At 46.2% G+C, this 27,961-nt stretch overlaps 1 protein-coding gene across 2 annotated transcripts; it reads left to right on the forward strand.

Moving 5' to 3' along the window:
- Positions 1–312: 312 nt before the first annotated feature.
- Positions 313–27,840, forward strand: NUP188 (nucleoporin 188; the record flags this gene model as incomplete). Of its 2 annotated transcripts, none has more annotated exons than XM_084272594.1 (44): positions 313–357; positions 2,616–2,670; positions 3,276–3,349; positions 3,958–4,042; positions 4,339–4,419; positions 4,864–4,908; positions 5,461–5,553; positions 5,696–5,815; positions 6,211–6,422; positions 7,193–7,307; positions 7,561–7,761; positions 8,431–8,520; positions 9,086–9,151; positions 9,679–9,798; positions 10,252–10,378; positions 10,500–10,655; positions 10,987–11,113; positions 11,725–11,812; positions 11,902–11,978; positions 12,140–12,254; positions 12,582–12,702; positions 12,899–12,965; positions 13,376–13,504; positions 14,688–14,821; positions 15,436–15,542; positions 16,429–16,635; positions 17,234–17,403; positions 17,729–17,798; positions 18,456–18,523; positions 19,140–19,335; positions 19,565–19,642; positions 20,310–20,395; positions 20,834–20,979; positions 21,118–21,299; positions 21,707–21,907; positions 22,571–22,663; positions 22,802–22,957; positions 23,732–23,869; positions 24,285–24,359; positions 25,062–25,271; positions 25,933–26,064; positions 26,190–26,260; positions 26,689–26,818; positions 27,020–27,840. In XM_084272594.1, 44 exons carry the CDS (start codon positions 332–334, stop codon positions 27,188–27,190), a joined length of 5,211 nt encoding a protein of 1,736 aa, XP_084128720.1. In that variant the 3' UTR covers positions 27,191–27,840. The 2 variants fall into 2 exon arrangements, with proteins under 2 accessions (XP_084128720.1, XP_084128719.1); XM_084272593.1 differs by having other exon boundaries at positions 332–357; positions 10,503–10,655.
- Positions 27,841–27,961: the final 121 nt, after the last annotated feature.

Here is a 27,961-nt window from a genome sequence, read left to right on the forward strand (position 1 = left end):
TGTCCTCCCGCGCCGCCCTGTCCTCCCGCGCCGCCCTCCGCCGCGCTGCCCCGCACGCAGCTCGACCTTCGCTACCGGGAAGCCGCAGGAGGAGGAGGGTCTCGGAGCCGCTCGGATGCTCTGCCCAGGAACGCCCCAGGTCGAGCCGAGCGCGCACCCACCTCTCAGGACGCCGCCATCTTGGCGCCGCCGCCTGGTCACATGACCCACCGAACGGGCCGGAGGCGGGACTGCGGTTCCACCACGTGACGCCGGCGCCGGGAAGGAGGAGGAGGGGGGGGAGGGAAGGGAATGACTCCGCGCCGCGGGTCACGTGAGAGGGGAAACGAAGATGGCGGCGGGCGGGCCGTGCGCGAGGTGCGGGACGCGGCGGCGGCTGCTCCGTGGGAGTGGGGAGGCGGTGGCGGGCGAGGGCGGCCCCCGTGCCTATGGTCACACACTGTTAGGCGAGGGGGGAGGCGGAGAGAGACCCGGGGAGGGGGGTGGGAGGAGCGCGGCGGCACCGAGGGGGCGGGAGGGGGGAGCGGGAACCGGAGGGTTAACGGCAGCGGGGCCCGCGCCGGGCTGGCCCCGCCCCGGCGCGCAGCCAGGCCCCGCCTCTCCCTGAGGCGTTGGGCGGGCAGCGGGTGGCCGCGGCGGCCCCGCGGCTCTCCCGCCGGGGAGGGGAGACGTACAACGTCCAACCCGCGTGGCTAAAAGCCGCTGCGGGGGCCGCGGCTCGGGTTGCGCCGGCGTCCCGGAGCCGTCTGCCGGGCCTTCCCCCGCCGCCCGGGGCGGGGGGGGGCGGGGGGGCGGGATCCGGGCCCCGGCGCTTCGCGGGCACCAAGGGCCGGGCGGAGATGTGGGAGACGCGCCCAGGAGGATGCCCGGCGCGCCCCGCGCTCGGCGGCCGCCTCACGTCGATGCCTCCGTTAGTCCCCAGCGCGTTTCCTGGCGTTTGTCGTGGCGTTTCTGGGCCGGAGCGCGGTCAGGCGGCGAGTTTGTGTCGCTGCCGGTAGCCCCCGGCGGGGGTGAGAACACCCCCCTGCTACACCCCGTCACCTCCGGGCAGCTGGCAGGGTGGAGGGGAGCCCCTTCCTTGTGAGGAGAGGCCCAGGGAGCTGCGCCGCTGTAGCCTGGGGAGAAGGAGGCTGAGGGGTGACCTTAGTGATGTTTATAGCCATGGAAAGGGGTGGGAGTCAGGAGGATGGAGCCCGGCTCTGCTCAGGGGTGGCAGCGGCAGGACAAGGGGCAAGCTGGAGCAGGGGAGGTTCCACGTGAATATAAGGAGGAACTTTCCCCTGTGAGGGTGACAGAGCCCTGGGACAGGCTGCCCAGAGAGGCTGTGGAGTCTCCTTCTCTGGAGACATTCAAACCCTCCTGGATGTGTTCCTGTGGGATTGAGTCTGGGTGACTCTGCTCTGGCAGGGGGTTGGGTCTTTCAAGGTCCCATCTAACTCTTGGTGTCCTGTGACTCTGATTCTCTAGCTGTCTTGGAGTCTAATGAACGACCTGATGGCAAACCACCGTCTGCTTTATTCACAGAAGAGGTTGGGAGGGAATGCAAAGTGGAAGGGTTGGTGCTCTGCAAGGCTGGAGCTGAGTTCTACAAAGTGATTGATTATGACTATTTTTGGTAAAATTCTGTGGCCTTTCAGTGCTCTGTGTGGGCCGGGGAGCTTGCTCAGAGGTGGGGTTTGTTAGCTTGTACACAGGGAGGTATGCCTGGCTATCAAGGAATCAGTAGGTAGAAATTATATTGATGGACATACTGGAAGCAATAGGTCTTACCATTTAAATAGCACCTTGTGTTGGAAGTTACACATGACTTTCACTGCCATAGTGAGGGGTTTTTTTTGATGATGCTGTTTTAAAAATAAGTTGGTGAGTGTTCTTGCTTTTGCAGAGAGTCTTTGTGTGGGGAGCTGCAGTGTTTAACCCCAGGTTTGTGTGGGGTTGCTATCAAATCAGCATTTGTCTGAGTTCCTGAAATGTTCTTTTTGGCAGGTAATGCTTTTTCAGAGCTGGTGTAGGGACACCTGTTTTTCTGGGTGCACATGCCATGCTCAGGATTTGATCTGTAATACTTTATGGTGCAGACTGGCTTTGCTGCAGAGCTCTGGGGAAGGAAAAAGAAGCTAAGGATAAATGTAATAAAGACCTGTGGCGCGTTGTTCTGCCTTATGTAAAGGTGCTGCAGTTCTTCACTTAATGCAGTATGATATTCCACTTAAGAGTGAAGGATGAAATTGTTATGGAAGAATTTGTTGGGAGGAGAGCATTGAATATAAGTGAATAAAGTATTGCTCTGTACTTCCATTAGGTTTTTCTTTACTAAACTCAAACTCAGAAGTAGCAAAATCAAACCAGACTAATAAACTGATATAAGTGTGATGCTTCCTGGATAGGAGTTTGCAAACCTTGCTGTATGAGTTGTCACCTTCTGGGTCTTTCCTGGGTTCTTTAGGGACATCTGAAACTGGTCAGCTAAAAATAATGTTCCTTAAGTCAGTTTTCTTACCTTGCAGTGTGGTCTGGTCTGAGTTAATGGTAGGTTTGAAAAGGTGTAAGCTAAATGGAGGCTTGAAGTAGTGTTCATCATTAAAATACTCTCCCCCTTTTCTCTTCCTCTGCAGGAGCAGCAGAGAATTGTGGACGATTCTGCTGGGCAGATCAGCTTTAAGAGAACCAGTAAGTCCATGTTTTCCTGGGCAGGTTTGCCCATCTCTGAATGGATTCCATGCCTGAATGTGTCATTCATCATTTCAGAATTAGTGAGAATAAGTTTTGCTGCTTTTCCCCTCTTTCTCAGTGCAATTTTTGTTCCTCTGTCTCCACTACTTGTTCATTCTTCCACTCCTTGTTTGTAGCTGCTTCAGGAACTGCCTGGAAGGGTGTATGTGGAAAGGTGGTTTCCTTTCTGGAGAGGACACAAGTGCTACTTTCTAGACTGGCTGGCCTGGGGTATTCATGAGTGGTACAGCCTGCTTCCTTCTTTTCTGGGATGGAGCCCGTGCTTTCAAGAATTTGCCCAGAGGTTGGAAATCCAGATGTTTCTGAACCTAGCCCATTGCCTCCTGTTTCCTCTCCCTTCCTGTGATTAGGCAAGGCAGCTCTCTCATACACTGTGCATCTGGAATCACTCTGAATCACAGATGCTTCTCTTGTGGTGCTCCCGACTCTTTGTGGTGGTGGAATTTCTTTGCTTCACCTAAATTTAACAAATCTGATACTCTGCAGCATGTGTTGAGGAATCCACTCAGCAGTATATGTTTTTTGGGTTTTTTTTTTTTTAGGCACAGATTGCAGCAGAATTGAACAAGCACTGGCAGAGATTGTTAGAGGGACTTTCATACTATAAACCACCAAGGTACAGTAATTGTCTGATTTAGAGATTAATCTCTAAACCACTCCTAATAAGTAGAGAAACATGTTAAATATTTCTCTCTGATTAGTTAAAATAGATTTTACTGTCTTGCATGGCTTGAAATGCCAGAAGAGGAAGAGTAAGAGACAGTACTTTATCTGCATAACATTTTTGGGTGTAAAAAGCAGACTATAAAGAAGTAAGAGGAGATTTTGCTGCTATTGCTGATATGATGGGTAGCTGTTAACCCTCCCCTCTGCTGAGCTGCAGTGATCACGAGCAAGTGTGCAGCCTGTGGAGAAATGAATCCTCTTGACACTCAGTCATCCCAGAAAGATACCCAGATTCCCTTAATGGAGGAGATAGAATGGATATAGTCTGCATATTTTACAGTACTCTGCATCTATTTCAGTAATAATGGTGAACAGTGTTCAGTTTTGTCAGGCAGGAAGATTACAGAATATTGTTTGAAATACTGAAGGACATATAAGTCCTAAAGCAAGTGTTCACTTTAAACTGATAGACCTGAGAACTTTGAAATTAAGCCTCTGAAGTTCATTCTTGGGGGTTGCTGCATTTTTCATGGCTGAAATTTCTTCTTTTTTCTTTAGTGCAACGTCTGCAGAAAAAATAAAAGCTGATAAAGATGTAGCTGCTCCACTAAAAGAGTTGGGTCTGAGGGTCAGCAAGTTTTTGGTGAGTGAAGGTGCTGCTCTAACTACTTTTTATCCCTGCAATTGGAAGGCACTGTTGTTGGGAGACTTTTGTTTAAGCCTCTTGATGTTGAGTAGAGGCAGAGTTAATATTCTGGAATTTAATTGTTTGGAAGAAATTTTTATTTAATGAATATTTTTTTTTTTAAATGTAAAGACATTTTAAATTCTGGAATTTAATTGTTTGGAGAAGAAGAGCTACCCAAATAATTGAAAGAATCTTCATCTTTAATGAATTTAGGTGGCATTTATTAATTTCAGAGCCTCTCTTTTTTTCAGGGTCTGGATGAAGAGCAGAGTGTGCAGTTGTTACAGTGTTATCTTCAAGAGGACTACAGAGGAACCAGGGACTCCCTGAAGGTCCATAGCTCCCATTTATGTTTTATTTACTCCACATCTTTCCTTAGTACCAGTAATTTGTTGATGTGTATGGTCACATGTGAGTCTGAGTTCTGATTTGGAAATGGTTTTGTAGCTGCTTTTCTCTGAACCTACAATGCTCACAGGTCACTTTAAGGAAATTAAAGTGACATTTGTAGCAGGTGTCATGGCCTAACTTTCTAGGAGGCCAACGTGCTTGAGTCCCTGCAGGAATACAGGAAAACCACAAATCTGTGAAGGAGAGGAGATGAAGAACAAATATGCAGTTGCAAATGAGTGTTTTAGCTTTATACTTTTGGAATCTGTCTTTCCAAAAGAAATGGGAAAGAAAATTGTCTTCTGTTTGTATCAGTCTTTTTGAGAGTCTGTGTTTTGTCTCTCTCTCTGCTGTAGCTGATTGTTTATGTTCTGTTTTGCTTACAGACAGTTCTTCAGGATGAAAGGCAGAGTCAGGCTCTGATGCTGAAGGTTGGTCACTTCCACTTGTATTTTCCATTGAAAAGATCTTTTGCCGGAGAACCAATATAAATCCAGAAAATCTTGGAATAATCCAAGTGTTCCTTCACATAAGGAACAGATTTTGAACAGTGTTAATAGCTGCTACAGAAAGGAAACTCTAGGCTTAATAGGAGACAGTTTAGCTTGGCAGATGGACACTCATGTGTTTTCCAAAAGCTTAGAGGTTTCTATGTTACTGTCTGAAGTGACAGCTCTGAAATGGAGACACATCTGACAGGGTAATAGGGATAAGGAATAAGAGGTTATCTCTCTCTCTGGTTTTGCCTTTCTTTTCCAAATTTTCTCACTTAGCAGTGTAATTATAGTCATGTCCCTATGGAGGTGTTTTACTGAGTTCTATAAAGTTAATTAAGTATACTTTCCTTCAGATAACCTCAAAACTGCTTAGTTGAAGCTCCTATAGTCATGTTTGAGCACTATATATTCTTGGGATGAAGGCCTTGGCAGCGTATGGGAGTTGGACATTAACAAGTTGATATCAGTGGCCCTGTGTGTTCACAGCTTGCTGACTATTACTATGAAGAGAGGATCTGCATTCTACGCTGTGTACTCCACCTCCTCACTTATTTTCAGGATGAGAGGCATCCTTACACAGTGAGTACAGGCACCTTTTCCTGGATGTGATGTCACTGAAGTAGGCTAAATATGTCATTTGTGTCATACTTGACCACTTGTGATTGTAAAAAGTATGGGAGTGTGCAAGTGAGAGGTTCATTCATTTACTCTTTTATTTAAGGCACAATACTTCCAGTGTGTTGAGAAGTTGGACAAGGAACTAGTTCCTAATTACAGGAAACAGTTTGAAGCCCTGTACAAAGCAGAAGCTCCTACTTGGGAAACACATGGAAACCTCATGGTATCTTGTCTCTTGCTATTATTTATCAAACTTACCAGTCTTTCCTTATGCCTACTGTATTGGAAAGAGTCTGTGTGCAGATGCAGTTAAAAAGGGTGTTTCTCCTGGTTCAAGAATTTGTTTTCTCTGTAACAGAGCACACTACTCAGGAGCAGAACTGCATGGAACCTGGTGTTCCCTGCAGTAAATCCACTGACACCCCTAGGCTAACAGATCTTGTTTCTCCGTAGCTGTCTGTAATCTCTCTGCATCATTGAATACAGTGTCTGTATTTACAGCCACTGATACAAACAGCTGGTTACACAAGCTGTGGGAGTGCCTCCACACTTAGTCTCTAACTGCTTAGAATGACCTGTGAGCTTCAGCATCCCACAGCAGAACCTTTCCTTGTGCAGACAGAACGCCAGGTCTCCCGGTGGTTTGTGCAATGCCTCCGCGAACAGTCCATGCTCCTGGAAGTCATCTTCCTCTACTATGCCTACTTTGAGATGGCACCTGATGACCTGCTGGCGTTTGCAAAGATGTTCAAAGAACAGGGGTTTGGAACTAGACAAACCAACAGGCATTTGGTGGATGAGAGCATGGATCACCTGGTGGATCGCATTGGGTGAGTATCCTGTTTATTTGTGGACCTCACAGCAATTGTCTTCCTCAGGGGAAAAAAAAAAGCATTTATAATTCTTGCTGCTTCTTACTTCAAGCTGAGCTTATTGTGATGAAGGCAAAATAAGTTTTCTGGTCATGTTGGAGGTTTGTGGCAAAATGAAGGTGTGATTGCAAAGTAGAGAGGTAGGCAGATACTCACCTTAATCTAGGATATAATCTTGCCTCTGGTAAGAATGTCAATGAAGACACAGTGCCACACCTTAGATGGTCTAGTGGTGAAGTGAAATTGTGTCTTCACAGTCCTGTGCTGGTAGTCTGGCTACTGTCTGCATGCAGGCAAGTGTTCTCTCTCTGACCTCTCTTCTTAACTGTGTTGCCTCAGCTCAAGCTACTGTGGAGCTGCTTGTAAATGGCAGTAATGCCTTCATTTTGCTCCATCAGGCAGAACTTGTGGCTAGGGGGAATGAAAATCCATCCAGGTGGCAAGGAGTTCCAAAGCTGGAAAAGCTATATTCAAATTTCAGTGGCCATTTTTTGTCTGTTCAACCAGAAATGATGGTCCTGAAGATTGTAATCTGCCATATACTAGTGTTTCTAGATAAAGTATGGATGACCTGCTGTTAATTTTTGTGTAAATTCTTACTGGTTTAAAGAAGGGCTGAACAAAAGCAAACTAAAGGTTATTTTTGTCCACTTATAATTTTAAAAAAACCCAACCTTGAATACTTAAAGTTCCTGACCTGTTTGTTTTTATTCTTTTGCTGCTTGTAGCTACTTTAGTGCTCTCATTCTGGTGGAAGGCATGGAAATTGACTCCCTCCATGAACGTGCTTTGGATGACAGGACAGAGGAGCACAAATTAGCCAACAACGACCGCATCCACCAGGTAAAACACCCGCAGAGTAACCCCTCATCAGGCCTAACAGTACAGAACTACTGTGGTTAGGCCATCTTTAAGTCATTAAACCTTGCAGAAAAACAGACTGAGGCTGCAAGTATGTAATTTGGTGAGCTGCATGTTTGAAATACTTGTCTGTAAGGGGAAGGTGACTGTTAGCCAGGAGATGGAACAGCTGTATGCTGAGCATGAGCTCCTTTCAGAAGGTAGCAGTGATTTTGCTTTTGTCTTGTCTGCACAGGAGATGGACAATCAGCTGCTGCAGTTAGGAGATGTCTCACATCATGCCCTGGTGCTTTTGGCCTGGGCTTTGCTCCGTCACACTGTAAACCCAGAGGAGTCAACGAGTGTTATCAGGAGAATGGGCAGCACTGCTATCCAGCTGAATGTTTTCCAGTACCTGACAAAGCTGCTGCGCTCCCTGAGCAGTGGGGGGAAGAATGTGAGTTTTCTATAATCATGTATGTCAGCTCTTGGAGGTTTTGTAACCACTGCTGATGGAAATGTATGATGGGAAGCGGATGATTTTGAACCACCGTTCCTTCAAACTACACCAGAGTATTCACTAAAGCATGTTCTATCATCTTACCTTCTTTCAGTGGAGATCAAGTTGAAATTAAACAGATTTTTATCCTCAAAGAACGATTTTTAAAAAGCTGTTGTAAGTTGAGGAGGAACTACATCTCCTTTGAGCAGAATAGACTGCATTTAATCACATTTGTTGTTTTCCCTTCATAAATCTACTTGCTGTTGTGGATCTTGAGTATTAGATGATTTAATTTCGCGCTGTTCCCTGTATATGGTTTCACTAGACAACACTGTATGAGGAAGAGTAAACTATGTAGGCAGAAACCAGTGAGAGCAAATCCTTCTTCTGATGTTTGGAAGGCACGTCTAATGATAACAGTAGTGGCAAGATTTCTCATTTCATTAACAGATATGTCCTGTTAATGTGGAGCTTAACTAATGACTGCTTCCTGATGTGCTGCCCCTGGGCTGACTGCAGTGAGGATGGATTTACTCAGTTTATAAAGCAGACTGAGAGGTCACAGTGTGTTCTGTAACACACAGTTTTTCCCCTATAACAGCCTCATGTGTTCTTTCTTTCCAGTGTACTGCCAGCACAGCTTGTATGTGTATTTATGGACTTCTTTCCTTTGTCCTGACATCACTGGAATTACATACATTGGGCAACCAGCAGGTAAGCACACAAGGCTCATTGCAGCTGTTACCTAATATAAAATAACTTATCATAACTGATGCTAATGACTTGTGTTAAATTGTAGTCTTGTGTTGGAGACTGCAAACTGTATTTGACATAGATCTAAAAGAGTGATTTGCTGGTTTTCCTACTGCATTTACACAGTGCAGACATAGTAAACACCTCTGCAGATGAGCTGATGAGCTCTTGAGGTCCCTTCCAACCCCTAGGATTCTGTGATTAGTAATGACAGAGAGTACCTTGGACTTAGTGCTATGGGTTTGGACCTAATAAATAATATATACTCCATTTCCAAGTTTGAGAAGACATCAGATAGCCCTTTGCAGATACAATGGACAGGGTTGTCCTGGCTGGTGCATTCATGATAAGGAGCGTGGCTTTGGGCTGCCTGTGTGTTGGGAGTTTCTTGCTGTCTTGAGTAGAGGAAGCACTTACATCTTAGCTGGTAAAAAGGGAAGCTTAAAGTCCAGAGATGTGGCAGAACTCAGTTGGGATGAAGTCCCTCTGTGTAAATTAACCTGTATGTGTTTCTCTTCTTTTGAAGGATATAATTGATGCTGCATGTGAAGTTCTGGCAGCTTCCAGCATTCCTCAGCTCTTCTGGAAGACGGTGAGTGTGTTGGCAACTTCTTTAACCTACCCTACTTCTAACTAAAACCCAATAAAAGATCATGTTTGGGGAAAGGAACAGACTGACTGTAATTAGTTAGTTTCTAGGAGGGCATGAGGAGCTAGTGTTCACTTGTATCTATCTCTGATTTACTTTTGCCCTTTCCTGCCTTTTAGGTACAGCCTTGGCTTTACTCTTGAAGGATACTGGAACAAGTTTTAATATAGGTGATAGTTTAAACCAGGGCTGGGGTTGCAAGGATTGAACTAACTGCTGGCAAAAGCATTATGCTTTTTTTTTTGTTGTTGTCACAGAATTAGGATGATATGTAATGCATTATAGTATTTCCTGCCTTGTACTTGCACACTGCCTCATGCTTTAGTCTGTGCAAGGACTGGAGTGGTACTTTTGTGCATGATCATGTTAAATGTACAATTTCAAAAAGAACTGTGTCCTTGTGTGATGCTGAGACCATTTTAGCATTTCATTTTACTAATAGAACATTTGTTTTCTGTTTCCACCACCAGGAACCTACTGCAGGTCTGGGTATTATCCTGGATAGTGTATGTGGGATGTTCCCCCATCTTCTTAGTCCTCTCCTTCAGCTGCTCCAAGCCCTTGTGTCTGATAAATCTACTGCAAAAAAGGTACAGGATCTCTCTGGGTGTTTGGGAGATGACAGGGATAACATGCCATGTGGTGATTCTTTCTTCTCATTGCACGTGCTTCTTTCAATTGCAGTCTTAGATAACAGACACTAAGCTTTTGCCTAAGAGCAGTGGACAGGGCTTCTTTTTAGGAAGAGCTCCTGTGCTGTTGCAGGACTGTTCTCTGGCTTTTGGAAAACTTTTCAACTCTAGCAGCTGAAAATGAAGCTGCTGCCTAATTTTTCAGGTTATATAATGAGAAGTTCCTCATTCATTAGTTGGACACTTGTCTGGACAAGTCAGCTGTCTAATAATGTTTTGCTAGGGATGATATATTAGAAGGTTATTGTCCATGTCAAGAAGACTTGTCTGTTCCTGGAAATGACCTGGCTGATTAATTTTTTAAAAGGTCTGGCTCTTTGGCTGTATTATTTAAGCTCTCTCTGTACACAGGTGTACAGTTTCCTGGATAAAATGTGCTTCTATATTGAACTCTACAAACGTAAACCTCCTGATGTCATCTCCCATGAAGACGGCACGCTTTGGCGAAGGCAGGCTCCAAAACTCCTCTACCCTCTTGGTAAGGAAACTGCACCTGACCTCTTCTTATCAAAATGCTTTGGGGGAATTTAGTTCTTTATCTGGCTTCTAACTCATGGGTCAGCTTGTGACTCTGTTTCACGTGCTTCCTCAATCTTCAGGAGTGGGTCAGACAAATCTGCGGATCCCACAGGGGACAGTGGGCCAAGTGATGCTGGATGATCGGGCGTATTTGGTCCGGTGGGAATATTCCTACAGCAGCTGGACACTGTTTACCTGTGAGATTGAGATGCTGCTCCATGTTGTGTCCACAGCAGGTGAGAGAGACTGGGAATAGAAAAGAGAATAAGTAATGGTTGATTGGTATCAATTTGAGGGTAATAGGATTGAACAGCTCTGAAGAATTTTGAAAGGAACCTGATTTTTAAAGTGTTTATAATGCTGTAAAATTCACTGCAAAAGGCCAAGAGCATGTAGTGAGATGACATAAATTTTTGATGAGGGAGAAGTTGAGATATATAAAAATAAATGCATTTTTTGCTGTGGGGAATGATCATGAGGATGTGTGATAAGATTATTGTGCATTGTTCCAGGTTTGATTACTGCTTAAGTACGGTTTTGCATTCAAGTTTTATTTTTCTTCCCCAGATGTGATTCAGCATTGCCAGAGGGTCAAGCCAATCATTGATCTGGTTCATAAAGTCATCAGCACTGATGTATCGATAGCAGATTGCCTCCTGCCAATCACATCACGAATCTACATGCTCCTGCAGAGGTAAATCACTGACTGGCATGAAGCCCCTGACAGTGGAAGTACCTGAGAAGATAAATGAGCTGGAAGAATGGCTAATTACCAGTCTTGCTTTGGAAGAAGCTGTCTCACTGCTTGAACTCCCCAAGACTGGTATTCAGTTCTCATGTCTGTTGTGGCTACACACTGGGTAACACTTTGATGCAGCAGAATGGCCCCTCTTCCACCTCTTTCCTGACTGTTGTGTAATGTTACCCATTTAAAAGGATTTCTTATTGGTAGCATTTACATGAAAGGGGAGTTGAACATATCATTAGAGCAGTAACTTCCAGGGGTTAAGCTGTACTTATTAACTCTCCTCTCAAGTGTTAAGTGCCTGGGAATTGATGTGCTGCTGGGTAATTATCGTTCACTGTGACAGTCTCCTGTCTTGCCAGCCTCCCCTCTTGCAGTAAATTGATTTGACTCAGGTGTGAGGGGGAGGTGGCAAGTCTAGACAGAAAGTACAGACAGTGGTGTCTGTATTTGCCTGGTTAGGTTATATACTTCTGTACTTCTTTTTTTAACAGAGCAACAGTATATAGGCTATGCCACAGGTGGCAGTGCTTTTTATGCATGATATTTCTTTTTCCTAGGCTAACAACTGTAATCTCTCCCCCTGTGGATGTTATTGCTTCCTGTGTCAATTGTTTGACAGTACTGGCTGCTCGGATGCCAGCCAAGGTGAGGAAGTGACCCTCTGGGTTTGCTGGGTTTGGGAAGTAGTGGGCATGTATATGAGAATGAGAGGAGTATCTGTACTTCTCTTGCAGGTTTGGACTGACCTTCACCATACAGGGTTCTTACCATTTGTTGCCAATCCAGTGTCCAGTATGAATCACATGATTAGGTATTCTTGATCCCCCTGCCCTTTTTTGTTTGCTTTTTCGCCCTGCCTTATTCATAACCTTTCTTAAGAACTTTCTACCAGTGTGAAATCTATGCTTCTGACTTCTCTGTCACATCAGAGTCCTGCTGTTCCTGTAATAACCCCTCTTGCTCATTTCACAGTGCAGAGGGAATGAATGCTGGGGGTTATGGAAACCTGCTGATGAGCATAGAACAGCCTCAAGGCGAGTACAGTGTTACCATCTCCTTCCTGAACCTGATCACAACTCTTGTCAGGGTGAGTGCTTCTGGAATACTCTGCATGTGGAGTTAGCTGTGGGCTCTTAGGGCAGGAAAGTGAAATACAGCCCTGTCTGAGATGCCCTTTGAGATAGGTCTCTGAGTGATCATTGGTTGACAGTCTTTTGTGCTGCTGTTTGTCTTTCTCCATAGTTTGGTTCTTTCAAAAAACTGTTTTAGTTCATCAGATGTACAAAAGAATAGAAGCTGCTTGTAAATCTGTGATAGTGCTCTCACACTTCAAAGGCATATGGCATATCTTTCTGCAAAAGATTTAACATCCTTTTAACCAGAAGAAGGACAATAACACTTCTGCTTCTCCTAGGGACAGCTTGGTAGCACCCAAAGCCAAGGACTTGTGCCTTGTATTGTGTTTGTCCTGAAGGAGATGTTACCAAATTACCACAAATGGCGTTACAACTCTCATGGAGTGAGAGAGAAAATTGGTAAGGATGCTGAGGGTGGAAGAAAAAGGAGGGAAGAGAGACAATGTGTGAAGTTTTACTCCTTATCATACATTTTCTAGTAGCTGTTTGGGGTTTCCTTTGTGTGTCTACCAGCATCACTAGGTGCTGTGATTTATTTGCAATATTAGGAACTAGGCAACAGATCTTCCTGAACTGTCTGTTTCATCTCCTTTAGGATGCCTTATTCTGCAGCTGATCCATGCTATACTGAATTTATGCCCTGAAATGGATCCTCGCAGCAGGTGAGACAGCTGATGGATTCCAGATCTGTGCTAGCCTGGCTTGTAGTGCAGGAGGGCTCTGGTGGCCCTCTTCTTGCTTCAGTGTTTGAATGTAAATGACTGGGACTGAGCTGGCATGGCTGTATAGTGCAGGTTTCAGCTCTTTTCGGTGTTACTGAGTACAGGAAGGGCAGAAGAAGATCAGGGATGTTGTTTTTTAGAACACTTGGTGAAGATAGAGCAAAACAGTGAAGAGATTCCTTGGGACAGAGTGCTATCCCCTTCCCTGAAGAAAGTAGAAGGGAGAATAACGTGGGGCTCAGTGCTGGGGGTGTAGGAATTAAGAGGTTATTTTGTGGTAGTTTTCTAAGTGCTAGGTGGGGAAATCCTGCAGGTGCTGTCAGTGCTGATGTGGTGCTTGTATCTCTCAGCAGTGCCCCCAGCCTTCAGTCCTTGTGCATCTTCAGCCTGGCCAACACGGAAGCAGGACAAGCTGTCATCAACATCATGGGCATCGGAGTGGACACCATCGACATGGTAATGGCCTCCCAGTCCAGTAGGTGAGTGGTGTGTTCCCCTTCCAGTAGTGTGGGGAAAAGCAAAGGGAGCTTCAATGGATTGCATTCAAAGGGGGGACTGGAATAGTGGCTAGCCAGGACAGCCTGCCTCGCCTGTTCTGGAGGAACAAGCTTGCTTGTTCCAGATCTGTGTGTAGTCTTTGCTGTACAGTCTCCATTTCAGACAGTTGTTCTAGTTTTCTGCTTCTCAATGACACCTGGAGCATGTCAGCAGGTGTCAGTGTGTTCACTCATTTAACATTTGTCAGCAGTTAATGGGTTTTTTTTGTAAAGAATTCACTTGAACTCAATTTATAATCTTGTGTGTCTGAATTAGAAGTGAATATGAGCCAGAGTTAGGAGTTGTGTGTCTTCAGGTAACACCAGCATTCAAGTCAAACTGTGCTCATGAGGAAATTGTAGTGAAGCTTGAGCTGGAATTTTGGAAGTGCTGGATACCTTCAGTCTGTTCAGGGTGGTTCTGAAGGCGGCTTGAAGTATTCTGGAAGGGTTGAAGATACCTTGAGTATTGAGCACTTCACTGTCCATATGTGGCTTTCTGAAGGCTTGACTCTTTTCTTTGAGCTGTGGTTGAATTTCTTCCCTTTCCTCTCTTCTTTTTTCCTGGCCAAATTAACTTGACACATAGCCAAACTTTCTGGCAGGTCGTTTCTAATAGCCTGCTGGGTTTTTTCTTTCAAAACTTCCCAGACTTGTTGAGGAGAAAGTGAAACTTGCTTGAGAAGCCTTTTCAGCTTTAATGTCTCAGTAGAATGTGTCTGATATGGAAAATCTTAGAAAAACACCAGACTTGGAGCCAGTTGTTTCTCCTCATCCAGTTTTGGTTCGCTAATTTCCATGAGATTCATTCTGTAACTGTTTCTTCTTCTGTCTTACACCTTTTGGTTTTCTCTGTCCCCAAGAGAAAAACCAAAAGTAACAATAGGCTGGCAGGCTCTCTTTCTGTTTTGCTTGATGCTGTAAACTCAGGGCTGGCTAGACAGTATTTTTGTGGATTTGTGAGGGGTTTGATTTCAGCAGCTGTTATGTGGTGACAACAGTCTGAGTAAGAATGTCTTGTAACCCCAAATCGACAGAGCATAGAATTTCCTCTTTAAATGTTCTGCAAATAATAAATGTCACTTGTCAACACAGTTACTGACTTGATTTCTTTTTGGAAACACAGTGATGAGTCACAAGGCCAAGGTCAACTGCTGATCCAAACAGTGAAGCTGGCGTTCTCGGTCACCAATAATGTCATCCGGCTGAAGCCCCCCTCGAGCGTGGTGTCCCCGTTAGAACAGGCACTTACTCAGCATGGTAGGTATTTCTCCTTGGGGCAGCCTGGGAACCTCTGCTTTTTTTGGTGTTATGTGCCACTACTCATTGTTTGTCTCATTACAAACTAATTAAGATTTCAGGGTTCCAAAAAGTGGTTTCTAGTGATGGGAGAAAGTCTGTTCTCCCATCTCTAAGGCATTCTTCTCCTCTGGAATCACAGAATTCACCTTTAAGATCAACCTTCTGGAGGTTGGTGGCCCTACCTGTGGCAGGGGGGGTGGAATTCTGTGATCCTTGGGGTCCCACCCAACCCATACCATTCAATGATGTTGATCATCTAGTCCAACCATTCCCATCCTATGCTAAACCATATCCCTAAGTACCTCATCTACTCTTTTTTTAAACACATCCAGGGAAGGTGACTCAGCCCCCTCCCTGGAAGTTTCTGAGCATTAAGCAAACATGGCTTGTTGTTTGCTGCTTTGTAATTCGATGGGGTGTAATTGCAGAATATATCCATCAGCTGCCATTAGTACCTCTCTGGACCCATGCTTTGTTCTTCTGGGACACTAACCTATGCTATGGAAGTCATTATTTAATTAACAGATCCTGTTGCAGTTCCTTCTCTTTGATTTTAATGATGTTTTCTCCAGGTGCTCATGGAAACAACCTTATTGCAGTCTTGGCCAAATACATCTACCACAAGCACGACCCTGCGCTGCCCCGCCTGGCCATCCAGCTGCTCAAACGACTGGCTACGGTAAGATGAGGCTCACACAAGCATGCCTTTGCTTTGCTTCTCCCTTTGGGACTGATTTCATCACTGAAATTCTTTCAGGATAACTTCTTCAGGCTTGTTTGTATCCAGGAGTTTAATGCGAGTCAGTTGAAGGCAGTGTGGGCTGGAAGCTAGGACTCAGAGCACATAAATCCTATGAAGGCCCTTAGCAGTTTAACATCACCCTCTGCTGTTGGAGAAGTCACTCAGCATCTCCCTGAGAGGCTTCACACTGAGTGGGGTATTTTCTGCAAAGTATTTGCACCTCCAGGTGACCTCTTTCCACTTCTTGAGTAACTTTCTCAAGTCCCAGTCTTAAGTACAATTCCTGTGTTTTCTTAACTGGAATTTTAAATACAATTCCTGTGTTTTCTTAACTGGAATTTTGAAATACAATTTATGTGTTTTCTTAACTGGAATTTTGAAATACAATTTCTGTGTTTTCTTAACTGGAACTTTTAACATCTCACAGAGAAGAGGTTCCCATTGAAGTTTTTATCAGAATCCTTCAACTTTGCCTTTGAGACGTAGGCTTTTTGGCTGCAGTACTTCTGTGTGTGCTGTGGTATTAAAGCATACAAATCAAGCTCTGGGTTTATTTCAAGAAACATTATTCCAAACCTGGTTTTATCTTGCAGTTTTGTCATAACCCTTGAGAAGTAGGTGAGGAGAGATAGAGCAGAACTGCCAAAAGAGGAAAATTTGGATCACTTTGCAGGCTTCTTCCTACTTAATGACAACTTACTCTTGAGCACATACATGTGGAGGTTCAATATCAGATATTTTGGAGTTTCAATTTGAAATGCAAATCAAGAAGCATTCTGAAGAGTTGTTTGTTCAGGTTTCTGATGCTTCTTTCCTCCTGCAGGTTGCACCCATGTCTGTTTATGCCTGCCTTGGCAGTGATGCTGCTGCCATCCGCGATGCCTTCCTCACCCGCCTGCAGAGCAAGATTGAGGACATGCGGATCAAGGTCATGATACTGGAGTTCCTCACAGTCGCAGTGGAGACACAACCTGGGCTCATTGAGCTCTTCCTGAACTTGGAAGTGAAGGATGGCAGTGATGGATCAAAGGTAGAATAGCAGATATTTGCCCAAAGACTCACCCATGTCTTTTATTGTAGCATCCATGGCGCAGTCTGTAAAATCTGATGGGCTTAATGTAAAGATAGATGCAGCTTGTGCTTGCAGCTGACAGGTCTGCTCCTATCCAGCTTCACTTCTCCCTGTAACCAAAGAGAAGCTTTCCCCAGTTTCAAGGCAGATACTGAGTTAACATGAGAACATCTACTGGGTCAGACCAAAGATCCCTTGGCTTACTCTATTGGCTCTGACAGTGGCAGGCAGTGAGAAACCTGAAGATTGAGCTACAGAGGCCGATATCAGCTTTCCAGAATACTCATTCTGGTGCTTTGCAGGTTAAGATCACCTTGGATTGGGACCTTTTGAAAGTTGTTGGTCTTATTAAGTCTTAGCTCACTCTTTATTCACCTAAAAATATTTTTCTCCTCTCCTGTGTTACATTCCTTGTAGTCTTACAGACAATAAATGACAGCATCGTGTACTCAAGATTTATGTGTGTATTGATCAAGTGGAATCAAGCACATCCTGCTCTAAAAAGGTACCTCCTTACTGGTTCTGTGGTGATGTAGATTTTCTTGTTTCCTTTTAGGAATTCAGCCTAGGGGAGTGGAGTTGCCTTCAAGTAGTCTTAGAGCTGATAGACTCCAAGCAGCAGGAGAGGTACTGGTGCCCTCCCCTCTTGCACCGTGCTGCCATTGCCTTCCTGCATGCTCTGTGGCAGGACCGTCGAGATAGTGCCATGCTGGTGCTCAGGACAAAGTGAGTTGTTGGTTTTTACTACAACACATTTTCCTTACTATTTTTTTTTTCCAAACCACTTTTTCTTTGGCTTATCAGACTTTTCAGAGATCTTTGTGTGTTAGTCTTTGTGTGGCCTGCTCAGGGTCTGCAGCGTATGGGCTCTGGACTTTGCTTCTTGTGCATGTTCAGAGGCAAATTGTATTTTGTTCTGTTTCTTCCATACAAAACTACATAAATCTGTTTTTAACAAAGCATGCTTTCTAAGTTTGCAGAACAATCAGAATGCTGCTAGGCCTTTGGTGTGGGGAAGGTAGCTGATTTTACTTCTGTACCTATCTTTCAGGCCAAAGTTTTGGGAGAATTTAACCAATCCCCTCTTTGGGACCCTTCCTCCACCTTCAGAATCATCAGAGGTAAGTTATATCCAAAGGAAATGAAGGCACTTCTGTCACTTCAGGAAAGGTTTTATATGATGTATGTGACTCTTCCTTCTACTTGCACTTTTCTGAAAGGAAATGTGCTCAAAAAATGCAAGCAGGAGATGAAGTGAATGCTCTTGGCTTTGCAGAGACTGAACAGCCATGAACTGTCTTTTGAAATTCTTTGGGTTTTATTTGCATAAGAAATGAACCCAGATGTTTTCTAGCATCTGTGGTAACACTCTGGAAGGGATGCTGTCTGGAGAGTATCTGTACTGTGCCTCCTGTGCTGCTTGGCAAAAGAAATTAAATTGGTTTTAATTATTTTTTTTTTAATTTAAATTTTTAGGCATAACTCAGGCTGATCAGTATCACAGGGGAAATCAGTTCAGTTCTTGTCACTGTTCTTTCCTGGGGGAGTTTTCCCTTTCATTATGAAGTCCTGAGCTCTCACTGAACACAGCATTCTTTCCTTATCACCAGTCCCTGACATAACTGTTGCTGGGTGAGAAGTGTCCTGCAGAACTGGAGCATCTGTCACTGGGAGTGGCAGGGTGGGGGTAAATCTGGGGGTAAATTGGGTTCCACTCCCCTGCAGAGAACTAGGTGCTCAGGTTTTGCTTTTCTATTTTTCCCTTCTTGTCTTTATAGCTCAGTGTCTTGGATACCTGTGCCTTAATCATGAAAATCATCTGCTTGGAGATCTACTACGTTGTCAAGTGAGTCTTTGGTAGCCACTCCTTTGCAGTTGCCTAAACTGTGTGTGTTAAATCTTGGACTGTGCAGGCTTTGCAGGACAAAGCACCTGCAATCCTGTGAAAATTCAGGAAGAGCAGTGATTTGTAAACGAGTTACAGATGGGTGCTTGCCATTCTTGCAGTCACCAGTTGCAGGAAGAGATATTAGGGTGTTTCTCTAGCCTGTGGGTGTGAATGTTAGTACTTTATTTGCATCCTGGAATGAGAATATACAGTATTTATTAAAGCTAATTGTATGCTAAGCCAAATACACCTACTGTAGTGATTGCTGAGTAACATTTTGGTAGGTTTTTCCACTCATTTTGTTCTCTTGAACATTAACTGCCCTTCAGTACATGAAAAAAACACAATTAACTAAAATCTCTGTTTAAAAAAAATTAAAGAATGATAGATTTTCTACAGGACTCATATTTTTACCTTCACATTTGATCTCAAAAGACCCTGCACAGGTCTAATATGAGGAATAACCTACACTTGCAAGCTGAACCCTTGGCTTTCCTACCTGAAACTAGTACTTCTAAGTCTATTTTCTGGCCAAAGAATAAAAGCAGATCACTTCTTGTCTTGATTTGGTCAGAGGTTCACTGGATCAGTCCCTCAAAGACACCCTGAAGAACTTCTCCACCAAGAAGCGCTTTTCCTACTGGTCAGAATATGTGAAGCTGTTGGCTTATCACGTGGCAGAGACAGAGGGCAGCAGCTGTGCCTCCCTCACAGAGTATCAGATGCTCATCTCAGCCTGGAGGATGCTGCTGATTATCTCTACTAGTCACGTAAGAGCCACCTCACCTTTTGTGATCATCTGAAGTTAATGTCTTGAGTAACATAATATCAACTTGGGATTTCTGTCAAACTGCATCACTCTAAAAATGCTCTAAAAAATTGAAAAATGCTCTAAAATGTGGTGAATTCTTAAACTAACACATTCAAACAGCAGACTGATGTTAGGCTGATAGGAAGGTGCATCTTTGATTGACTGATCTCTGTCTTTGTGGCTCTCAGGCGGATATAATGCACCTGACTGATCCTGCAGTTCATCAGCAGTTGTTTCTGGATGTGCTCAACGGGACCAAGGCTTTGGTAGGTGGTGCTTCACAGAGTCACAGGGGTTGGAAGGGACCTCCAGAGCCCATGGGATCCAACCCCCTGCCAAAGCAGGGTCCCTAGGACAGGGCACACAGGGCGGTGTCCAGACAGGTCTGGAATCTCTCCAGAGAAGGAGACTCCACACCCCCTGGGCAGCCTGTCCCAGGGCTCCCTCACCCTCACTGGGAAGAAGTTCTTCCACATATTGGTGCAGAAATTCCTGTGCTCCAACTTGAAGCTACTGCCCCTTGTCCTGTCCCCACAGGCCATAGAAAATTGGCTGGCCATTTTCCCCTGTGTCCCACACTTGATATTTATAAACATTAATAAGATCCCCTCACAGTTCTTCCATTTCCCAGTTGCTCATCCTCTTTGTGCTCTGAGGAGCTCTATTTCTGCAGTTGCTTGCCATCATAGATGGCATTTGACCCTGTGAAATGGGGCTGAAACAAAGTCTCTCTCCCTGAATTGATGAACATCTTAATCTTTATTTTTCATGTGTTATTCTTGTCATCTCTGGGTGACCATGCAGAGCATCCTGACTCTGCCTCCCTCAGCACTGCTAGCTGCTGGGAGCAGACCTGGTTATTCAGTAACTGCTTGGGCTGAGGATTTCTCAAGTGATTATTGCAGCTGTAACTCTTGCAGTATTTTTTCTTAGCTTCTAGTTCCTGTGTCAGTATCCTGTCTGCAGCTGGGGTCTATGCTGTGTACCCTTCTTCTGATCCTGCTCAAACAGTGGAAGAGGTGGGTGCTTTGGATAATTCTAAATTATTTCTAAATAAAATAGAAACGGCTAAACTTGGGAGATTGGAGATGGTGTTTAAGTGTTTTGCTCTATTGGGATTTGGGGAGGAAGTGAAAACCTTACAGAACTTTCTTTTGGGATGGCAGAGGGCTGTGGCTGTTGCAGAAGCCTTTGGTAGCAATACATGTGTGGTTTGGCTTCCTGCTTGCTGGTGAAACGTGCATCAGAAGAGCTTTTTTGATACTAGTCAGTCCTGCATTGTCATTATGCTGTGGAATATCATCAGTGAGAGCCTGATGGTGACTTCAACTGTACTTGGGAGAACTGCTTTTATTTGTGTGGGTCATATAAAGTAGGGTATAGACAGCTCAGTCAAGCCAGTGCATTTCTTGATGGATCCTGTCTCATCTGAAGAGCTCTCCCTTTTCTGTTGTCAGCGAGTTGGGTTCTGTGGATAAAATCATCAACTCCTTGACGCAGATTCTGGAGGGAATCCTCCAGGCAGATCAGCAGATGATGGAGAAAACCAAAGCCAAAGTCTTCTCAGCTCTTATCACTGTGCTGCAAATGAAGGAGATGAAAGGTGAGGTGCTGTATGTACAGGTGACAAGAGCACCCTGACACTGTAGTGCTTCCAAGATAAAGATGCATACGGTGTTAGTGGTACAGGATGCTGGACACAGAGCTGTGTGTTAACTGCTGTCTACTCTGTGTGTCACAGTGAACGAGATCCCACAGTACTCCCAGCTGGTGTTGAGTGTGTGTGGCACCCTCCAGGATGAAGTCATTGCTCTCTTTGACCAGACTCGACACAGCCTGACCTTAGGAGATGCTGCAGATGACAAGGACAGCATGGAAACAGACGATGCCTCTCGGGTCAGACACAAAGACCAGCGCGATGGGGTAAAGGACACCTTCAGCTGCCTCACAGCCCTTTTTCTTCTCTCTAGGCAGAAGTGCCATGTGTGTTTGGAACAACTTTCCTTTGCAGCCTGATGCCAAAACTCCAAATAAAGCTTTGGAGTTTCTCCTACAGAATTACCCCGTGTCTTTTTGGCACATTTCAGTCTGGGAAATTGGCTGTTGCTGCTGGTCTTTCAGATCTCTCCTGAAATCAGAGAATCATGGAATACATGTCACAATTACTAATCCAGCCAGGAAGTGTGCAGGGTGTAATGTGAGGGATACCAAGTGCCTTAATTTGTTATCCTGAGAATGATTAAACTTGAGGTTGTATTAGTAACGGCTTTCAAGATGTTCTTGGTCTCCATTTAAGCCTGCAACTCATTCTCCTTTCCCTGTCACTGCAGGTCTGTGTTCTGGGACTGCACCTGGCTAAAGAGCTCTGTGAAGTTGATGAAGATGGAGACTGCTGGCTACAGATCACTAGGAAAGTCCCCGTGCTTCCTACTATCTTTGCTGCATTGGAGATCAGCCTGAGAGTTAAACAAAACCTTCATTTCACAGAGGCCTCCTTGCATTTACTGCTGACCTTAGCAAGGACTCAACAGGTGAGAGATGCAGAGCAAGGACAGCATACAGCTATACATTTTTAACAGGAACCATCTGTCTCATTATTCTGTCTGCTGAATGATGGTCTGTAGATAAAGGGTTGTTGGGTTCTTTTGGAGGCTGGCAAGCAGCAGGTCCTGTCTGTGTGTCTGCTTCATTTGCCTTGTTCTTCTCAGTACTGGGATGTCTTGGATGGAGGAGCTGAGCCAGCCAGAGCAGACCTGGAATTCAGAGTGGGTGCTTTCACTGAATGGATTCCTCTGCAGTGCAAATCACACACACCCCCCAGTTCAAACAGCATTAAGAGTTGGAACCTGCTGTCTCATTTGTCTCAACAGCATTTTATTTACTACAAATTCAACTTGTGTGGGGCTTTAGATGAGCAAGATCGTTCTGAAGCCAGCCCTCTTCAATGAGGTTGAAGCAAACCAGGTGATATGGAGGGAGTTGATAGTAGAGCTGTTGGATGTTACTGGAAGAACAGTGTTGCTTTTCTCATTACTGAATTTTTAACCATGCAGAAGTGTGTGTAGAGGAATGCTGTCTAGAAGAGTGGCAACAGTGCAAAGGACAGACATAGCTAATGCAAAACAATACCTCTTCAGGCTCAGGGAGCAGGCACACATGCACCTTCTAACAGCAGTTTGCTCTGTGTCTCCTAGGGAGCAGCAGCAGTGGCTGGAGCTGGTGTCGCACAGAGTGTCTGCCTGCCCCTCTTGAGCGTGTACCAGCTCAGTGCTAACGGAGCCATCCAGGTGGGTGCCAGGAGCAGAGCCCAACCAGTCTGGGAGGACAGCAGCAGACTGGAGGCTTCCAAAGTGGTGTGGAGGGGTTGAGGTGTGTGCCACGCTGGGCAGCACTGTCAGTCCCTGACCTGTATCCCGTTTGTTCAGACCTCTTCATCCCGAAAGTCCCTGGATGCCCCGTCTTGGCCGGGGGTCTATCGCCTCTCCATGTCGCTGATGGAACGCCTCCTCAAGACACTCAGATACAACTTCCTGACAGAAGCACTGGACTTTGTGGGTGTCCACCAGGAGAGGATTCTTCAGGTAGGTCACATACTCCCTTCTGTGATGGCTTGTGTGGTGCAACAGCAGTGAAAACATGTCAGCGTTGAAGCATTGAAAAGAGGCTCCTGCTTCAGAAAGATTTACAGCAGAAATAATTCAGTAGTGGGAGAGGGAGGAGGGAATATACAACCTATATTCTTGCTTGGGTAGGATGATTGTTACGATACTTCTTAGAGCTGGTGACACATCCTGTTCGCTCTTGGGGTTATAACTTTGCTACAGGTGTTTAATGTGCCTGCTGAACACAGCAGCAGAAGTGAGAGCTTGCTGGGAGCTCCCTGTGTGGCTCTGTGCTCTGGAAAGAAAAGTACAGGAGCTGTTCTTGGAGGTGGCTTCAGCTCAGCCTGGCTCAAACAGTGAGGGTTCAGTCACCATTTGGGTCAGCGAGCTCTCACATCCTGTGGTGCTGAAATACCTGAGCTGCCTGGCTTGTGTCAGTGCAGACATTGTGCCAGAGAGCCTTGTTCATGCCCAGGTGCTGAATTACCTGCTTATATCCCTGCTCCCTAGGCAAACAGCTAGTTTGTCTGCCAGACACAGCTTGCATGGCAGCACAGTTTGTTAAATGCATTGACCTCTGACTAAGAATATAGTTACTCAGTCTGACCCATCTGCTGTGCAGCTGCTCTCATGAATGCATTTTGTGTCCATGAAGGCAGAACTCTGCATCCTCAGTTTTTCCTGCTGGAGGGGGAAATGGATTATTCTGTGATTTAACTGTCATTGCCTGATGGACTGCTCTCTCCTTTCCAGTGCCTGAATGCAGTACGGACCGTACAGAGCTTGGCCTGTCTGGAAGAGGCCGATCACACTGTTGGCTTCATTCTTCAGCTCTCCAACTTCACAAAGGAGTGGCATTTCCACCTGCCACAGCTTATGAGGGACATGCAGGTAGGAGTCAGGATGTTGCTGTGGATGATACAGTGCCTCAGCGCTCGGGGATTTGGATGTGTTCAGAGAAAATGGCATTGCATCACCTTCCTATTAACTGCTCTTTTCATAGGGACTACTGCTGAGGTCATTTCAGTGTCTGTTCTGTCAGTTCTTTGTTTGACTTGGGAGAGAAAAGATAACTGTTGGGGACAGAGAGATGAGAGCTTGGAAGAGTAACTTGGGGAATACAGTGCCTTACCTGGCACTGAAAGAAGAGAGTGACTCAGAAAATACTGGGGAATCAAGGGGCTGTGTTGATAATCACCATGTTCTGTTCAGTGGATATTCCAGCTTCCACCAGTGGTGCTGAATAGATCTTTTCATTTTCATTATTTTTCAGCATTTAAGAGTTTTCTCTCTCCCTGTGTTTCAGGTGAACCTGTGTTACCTGTGCCAGGCCTGTACCTCCCTCCTGCACAGCCGCAAAATGCTCCAGCACTACCTGCAGGTGAGGGGGGGGACCCTAAACCAGGCTGTGAGTTAGGGCTGCTGCAGGCTCATGCTCCTTGTTAAAAGGCAAAAATGTTGGCAATATCCAATTTGACAGTGAATTGATTATCAGTAATCCAGGTGGTGATCATTGACACCCACCAGTGGTTATGATTTGCATTTCTCAAAATAAGCAGAGTGTAGTCTGGACTCTAACTCTGAGCTGTGTAAAGCTAGTCCTAGAGAGAGAGCAGCCTGTGTCTGAATGGTGCTGGTGTCATTGTATAGCTGCTTACACTGCAGTGAGAAGGCTGCATCGCTGTAGTACTCTGGAGTGCCATTAATTAAGCCACCATTGACTTGGTGTCCTTGATCTGATTTAATTTGCTCAAGAGAGACAGAGCGAGAGCGCTGTTGTTCTGGGGGAACCCCTGGATTCACGAGGTGGGGACGCTGCATTGCTGCTGCTGCATTATTTCGCTGTGGCTGAGGCTTTGGGAGTCGATTAGAGATTCTTTATCTGGAAAATGAAATCTACATGGCCTCTGCAGCTGCCTCCCTGCAATGCAGTGCTGCCCCTGGTGCACACCAAGCGTAGGCTGGTGACAGGCTTTGGGTGCTTTATTTCCTCACTTCTTTTGTGCATCTCTTATTCCCCTCCAAGTATTCACCTCAGTGCAAAATAAACCTTCCTGGATTCAAGATGCTCCTTTCTCCACAGACAAAAAACGGGGATTCCCTTCCATCCAGCGTGACCCCACGGGTGCAGCGCAACCCCCAAGCCTCCTCCAAGCACCCCAGCCCCGAGTCGGAGGCGGCGGAGCAGAAGGCGCTGCTGACGGTGCAGTACAGCCTCCTGAAGATCCTCAGCAAGTCCCTGGCTGCCCTGCGCCACTTCACCCCTGATGTCTGCCAGATCCTCCTGGACCAGGTAGAGAAAGAGGAGGAGGGATGCTGCTCTCTGAAGAGGGTTGTTTCCAGCATTTCGGGGTGTGTGGTGAGGGATGGTGTCCTGCTTGGGGCAGTGACCCCGCTATACATCTCTCCTGCTGCATGGAGCAGGGAGGTGGCACTCAGGGGGCTCCCCTTTGGAGCTGGGTATGGATCAGTGTGAAAGGAAGGCTCAGCAGTGTACTGGAGGGGACTAATAACCCAGCTGGTTTGCATCCTCAGTGTGCTGCTGCTCAGAAAAGGCAGCTGCTTGGTATCCTCCAAGTTCAGAAAAGGAAGGTTTAGTCCTTCCTTCTGGCAGTGCCCTGCATGGATAATTAACTGCCTTGTCCTGTGCCTCTGCTTACACCCAGACATCTGAAAACACCCTGGAAACAGCCATTGCTTTAGCTAACCACCAAGTGGCAAGCTAGTACAGCTTGGGAGCTGGGAAAGGCTTGTTCATGTGAGGAGAGTGGCACAGCCTGACTGCACAGTGCTGTAGAGAACGCTCTGCTGCTCCCTCTGTATCCTGAGATTTGGGAAATGATCTCAGTGCCTCTAGTTCTCCATACAAAAAGCTTGCTAGGAGGACTAGGTGTTCCCCTCACTGTGACAATGGCCCTAGGGTCACTCACTCTTTCTGTGCTGTCTCTCCACAGTCACTGGACCTTGCTGAGTACAACGTGCTCTTCGTTTTGAGTTTCACCACACCAGCCTTCGATTCAGATGTCGCACCTTCCTTTGGGACCCTCCTTGCCACAGTCAACGTGGCGCTCAACATGCTGGGAGAGGTACTGCTGTTAGTTTGGGAGAGCAGAGCAGCTTCAGTGATCCCAGAACACTCCTTCAGTTGATACTTTGAAGAGTAGGAGTATTCCCTCTTTGTCTCTAATGCCTGTCCCTTTTTCCCTTTAAGCTGGATAAGAAGAAAGAACCTTTCCCTCAGGCTGCAGGGCTGAATATGCAAGAGGGGACCAAAACCCTCAAGTAAGTTTCTAGCTTATCAATTTAGTCACAGCCAGGGAGCAGAGGCTGATGCTCTGCAGATCAGAACTGAGGTTTAGATGCGTTGGTGCTGCTCACTCTGAATCCAGGGAGTTCAGATTACCCATGAGGAGCTCTCCAAAGCAACCAGGGGTTATTTTATGATGGGGTATGAAGCCATCCCATCCCAAGATGCAGCGTTGTTTGATCCTTACTTACCCATGTATTTAAATCAGACTTCCCTGATGGCCAAGAGGGGTTTCCACCCCACAGACCATCACTTCTGGGTATCACTGCTGGAGCAGACTATGCACAGTAAGAGTGTTCACGTGTAGGTACACTGTGTGTGAAGCCTTTCTAAGAGGTTTTCAACTTGGAGCTAGAGTGTGCTGACCTTTCCTGCTGCAGCTGCTCTGTGTTTCTTTGTGCAGGTCCCTGCTCATGTTTACAATGGAAAACTGCTTCTACCTGCTCATCTCCCAGGCTGTTCGGTACTTGAGAGACCCAGCTGTGCATCCCCGTGATAAGCAACGGATGAAGCAGGAGCTCAGCTCTGAGCTGGTGAGCAGCTTGTACCTCCCCTTCTCCCTGCAGGGCCTGTCTGGGGGGAGAAGGGAGTCTGTCTCTGCCTGCCCAGTAAAGCCCATTTCCCAGTCAACAGCCTGGGGGCACAGTGGGCTGCACACACCACCGGAGCCTTGTTTGGGGAGGGAGAGGGATGAGTTGGCAAGCAGCTAACGTGTTCCATGCTTCTCCTTTCAGAGTACTCTGCTCTCCAGCCTGTCTCGTTACTTCCGCCGCGGTGGTCCCTCTTCTCCTGCCAGCGGGGTTCTTCCCTCTCCCCAAGGAAAATCTGCCTCCAAGCTGGGTCCCGAGGGGCAGGAGCCTTTGTTTCAGCTCGTGCAGGCCTTTGTCCGGCACGTGCAGAGATAGACTCTGCCCTGCCCCTGCCTCCCTCTCCAGGACTCGCAGCAGAGCGATTCCCATCCCCACGGAAGGCATCACCTTTGGCAGAGCTCGTGCCTGGGAACTGGAGGGAGGGCTGGTGCGGGCGGTGCTGGAGCCCAGCTCTGCCATCAGCAGCGAGGTCCCAGTGAGCTCTTGCAGCCCAGTAGCAGAGTGAACAGGCTCTTGGGGGGTCAGTGTGCAGCCCTCCTGCTCCATCTCCTCCAGCACCCTGGCTGGGGACAAGCGCTGAACACTCAGAACCTTTATTTTTATAGCTTGTACCTCAGCTGGGGAGGCTGTGGCTGGATGGAGAGAGGGAGGAGACCAACCTTCCCTCTGGGCATCGGCTCTGCTCTTCACACGCGGTGCGAGCCACCTCTCCCCGCAGTTCAGGCACGTCCGAGGGATCAGCCAGCAATTCAGAGACCATCTTTCTACTGCTATTTTTGTACTGAATGGTTCAAGGCAAGATGGTGTATGTGTGCTCACGCCTTCCCTTCGCCCTGCAGTCTGTGTGTTGTGTGTGTTTCTGAAGAGCAAAGCCTCGCTCCCAAATTTTTAAGTCCAGATTCCATTGCTCCAGTCTTGCAGGTTTTTGTAACTGTGCCCTATTTATACTGATATTAAAACCTTTATAGACAGCAGCTGGGTTGAGGGGTTTGTGTTGGATGTAGCAGATGGTTCTGCTCTGTCAGCAGGGCTGACAGAGATGCAAGTTGCACCTGTTTGGAGCTGGTAGAACCTAAGGTTGATTCC

This window comes from Gallinula chloropus, assembly GCF_964237585.1.
Source record: "Gallinula chloropus genome assembly, chromosome: 18".
NCBI classification, from domain to species: Eukaryota; Metazoa; Chordata; class Aves; order Gruiformes; family Rallidae; genus Gallinula; species Gallinula chloropus.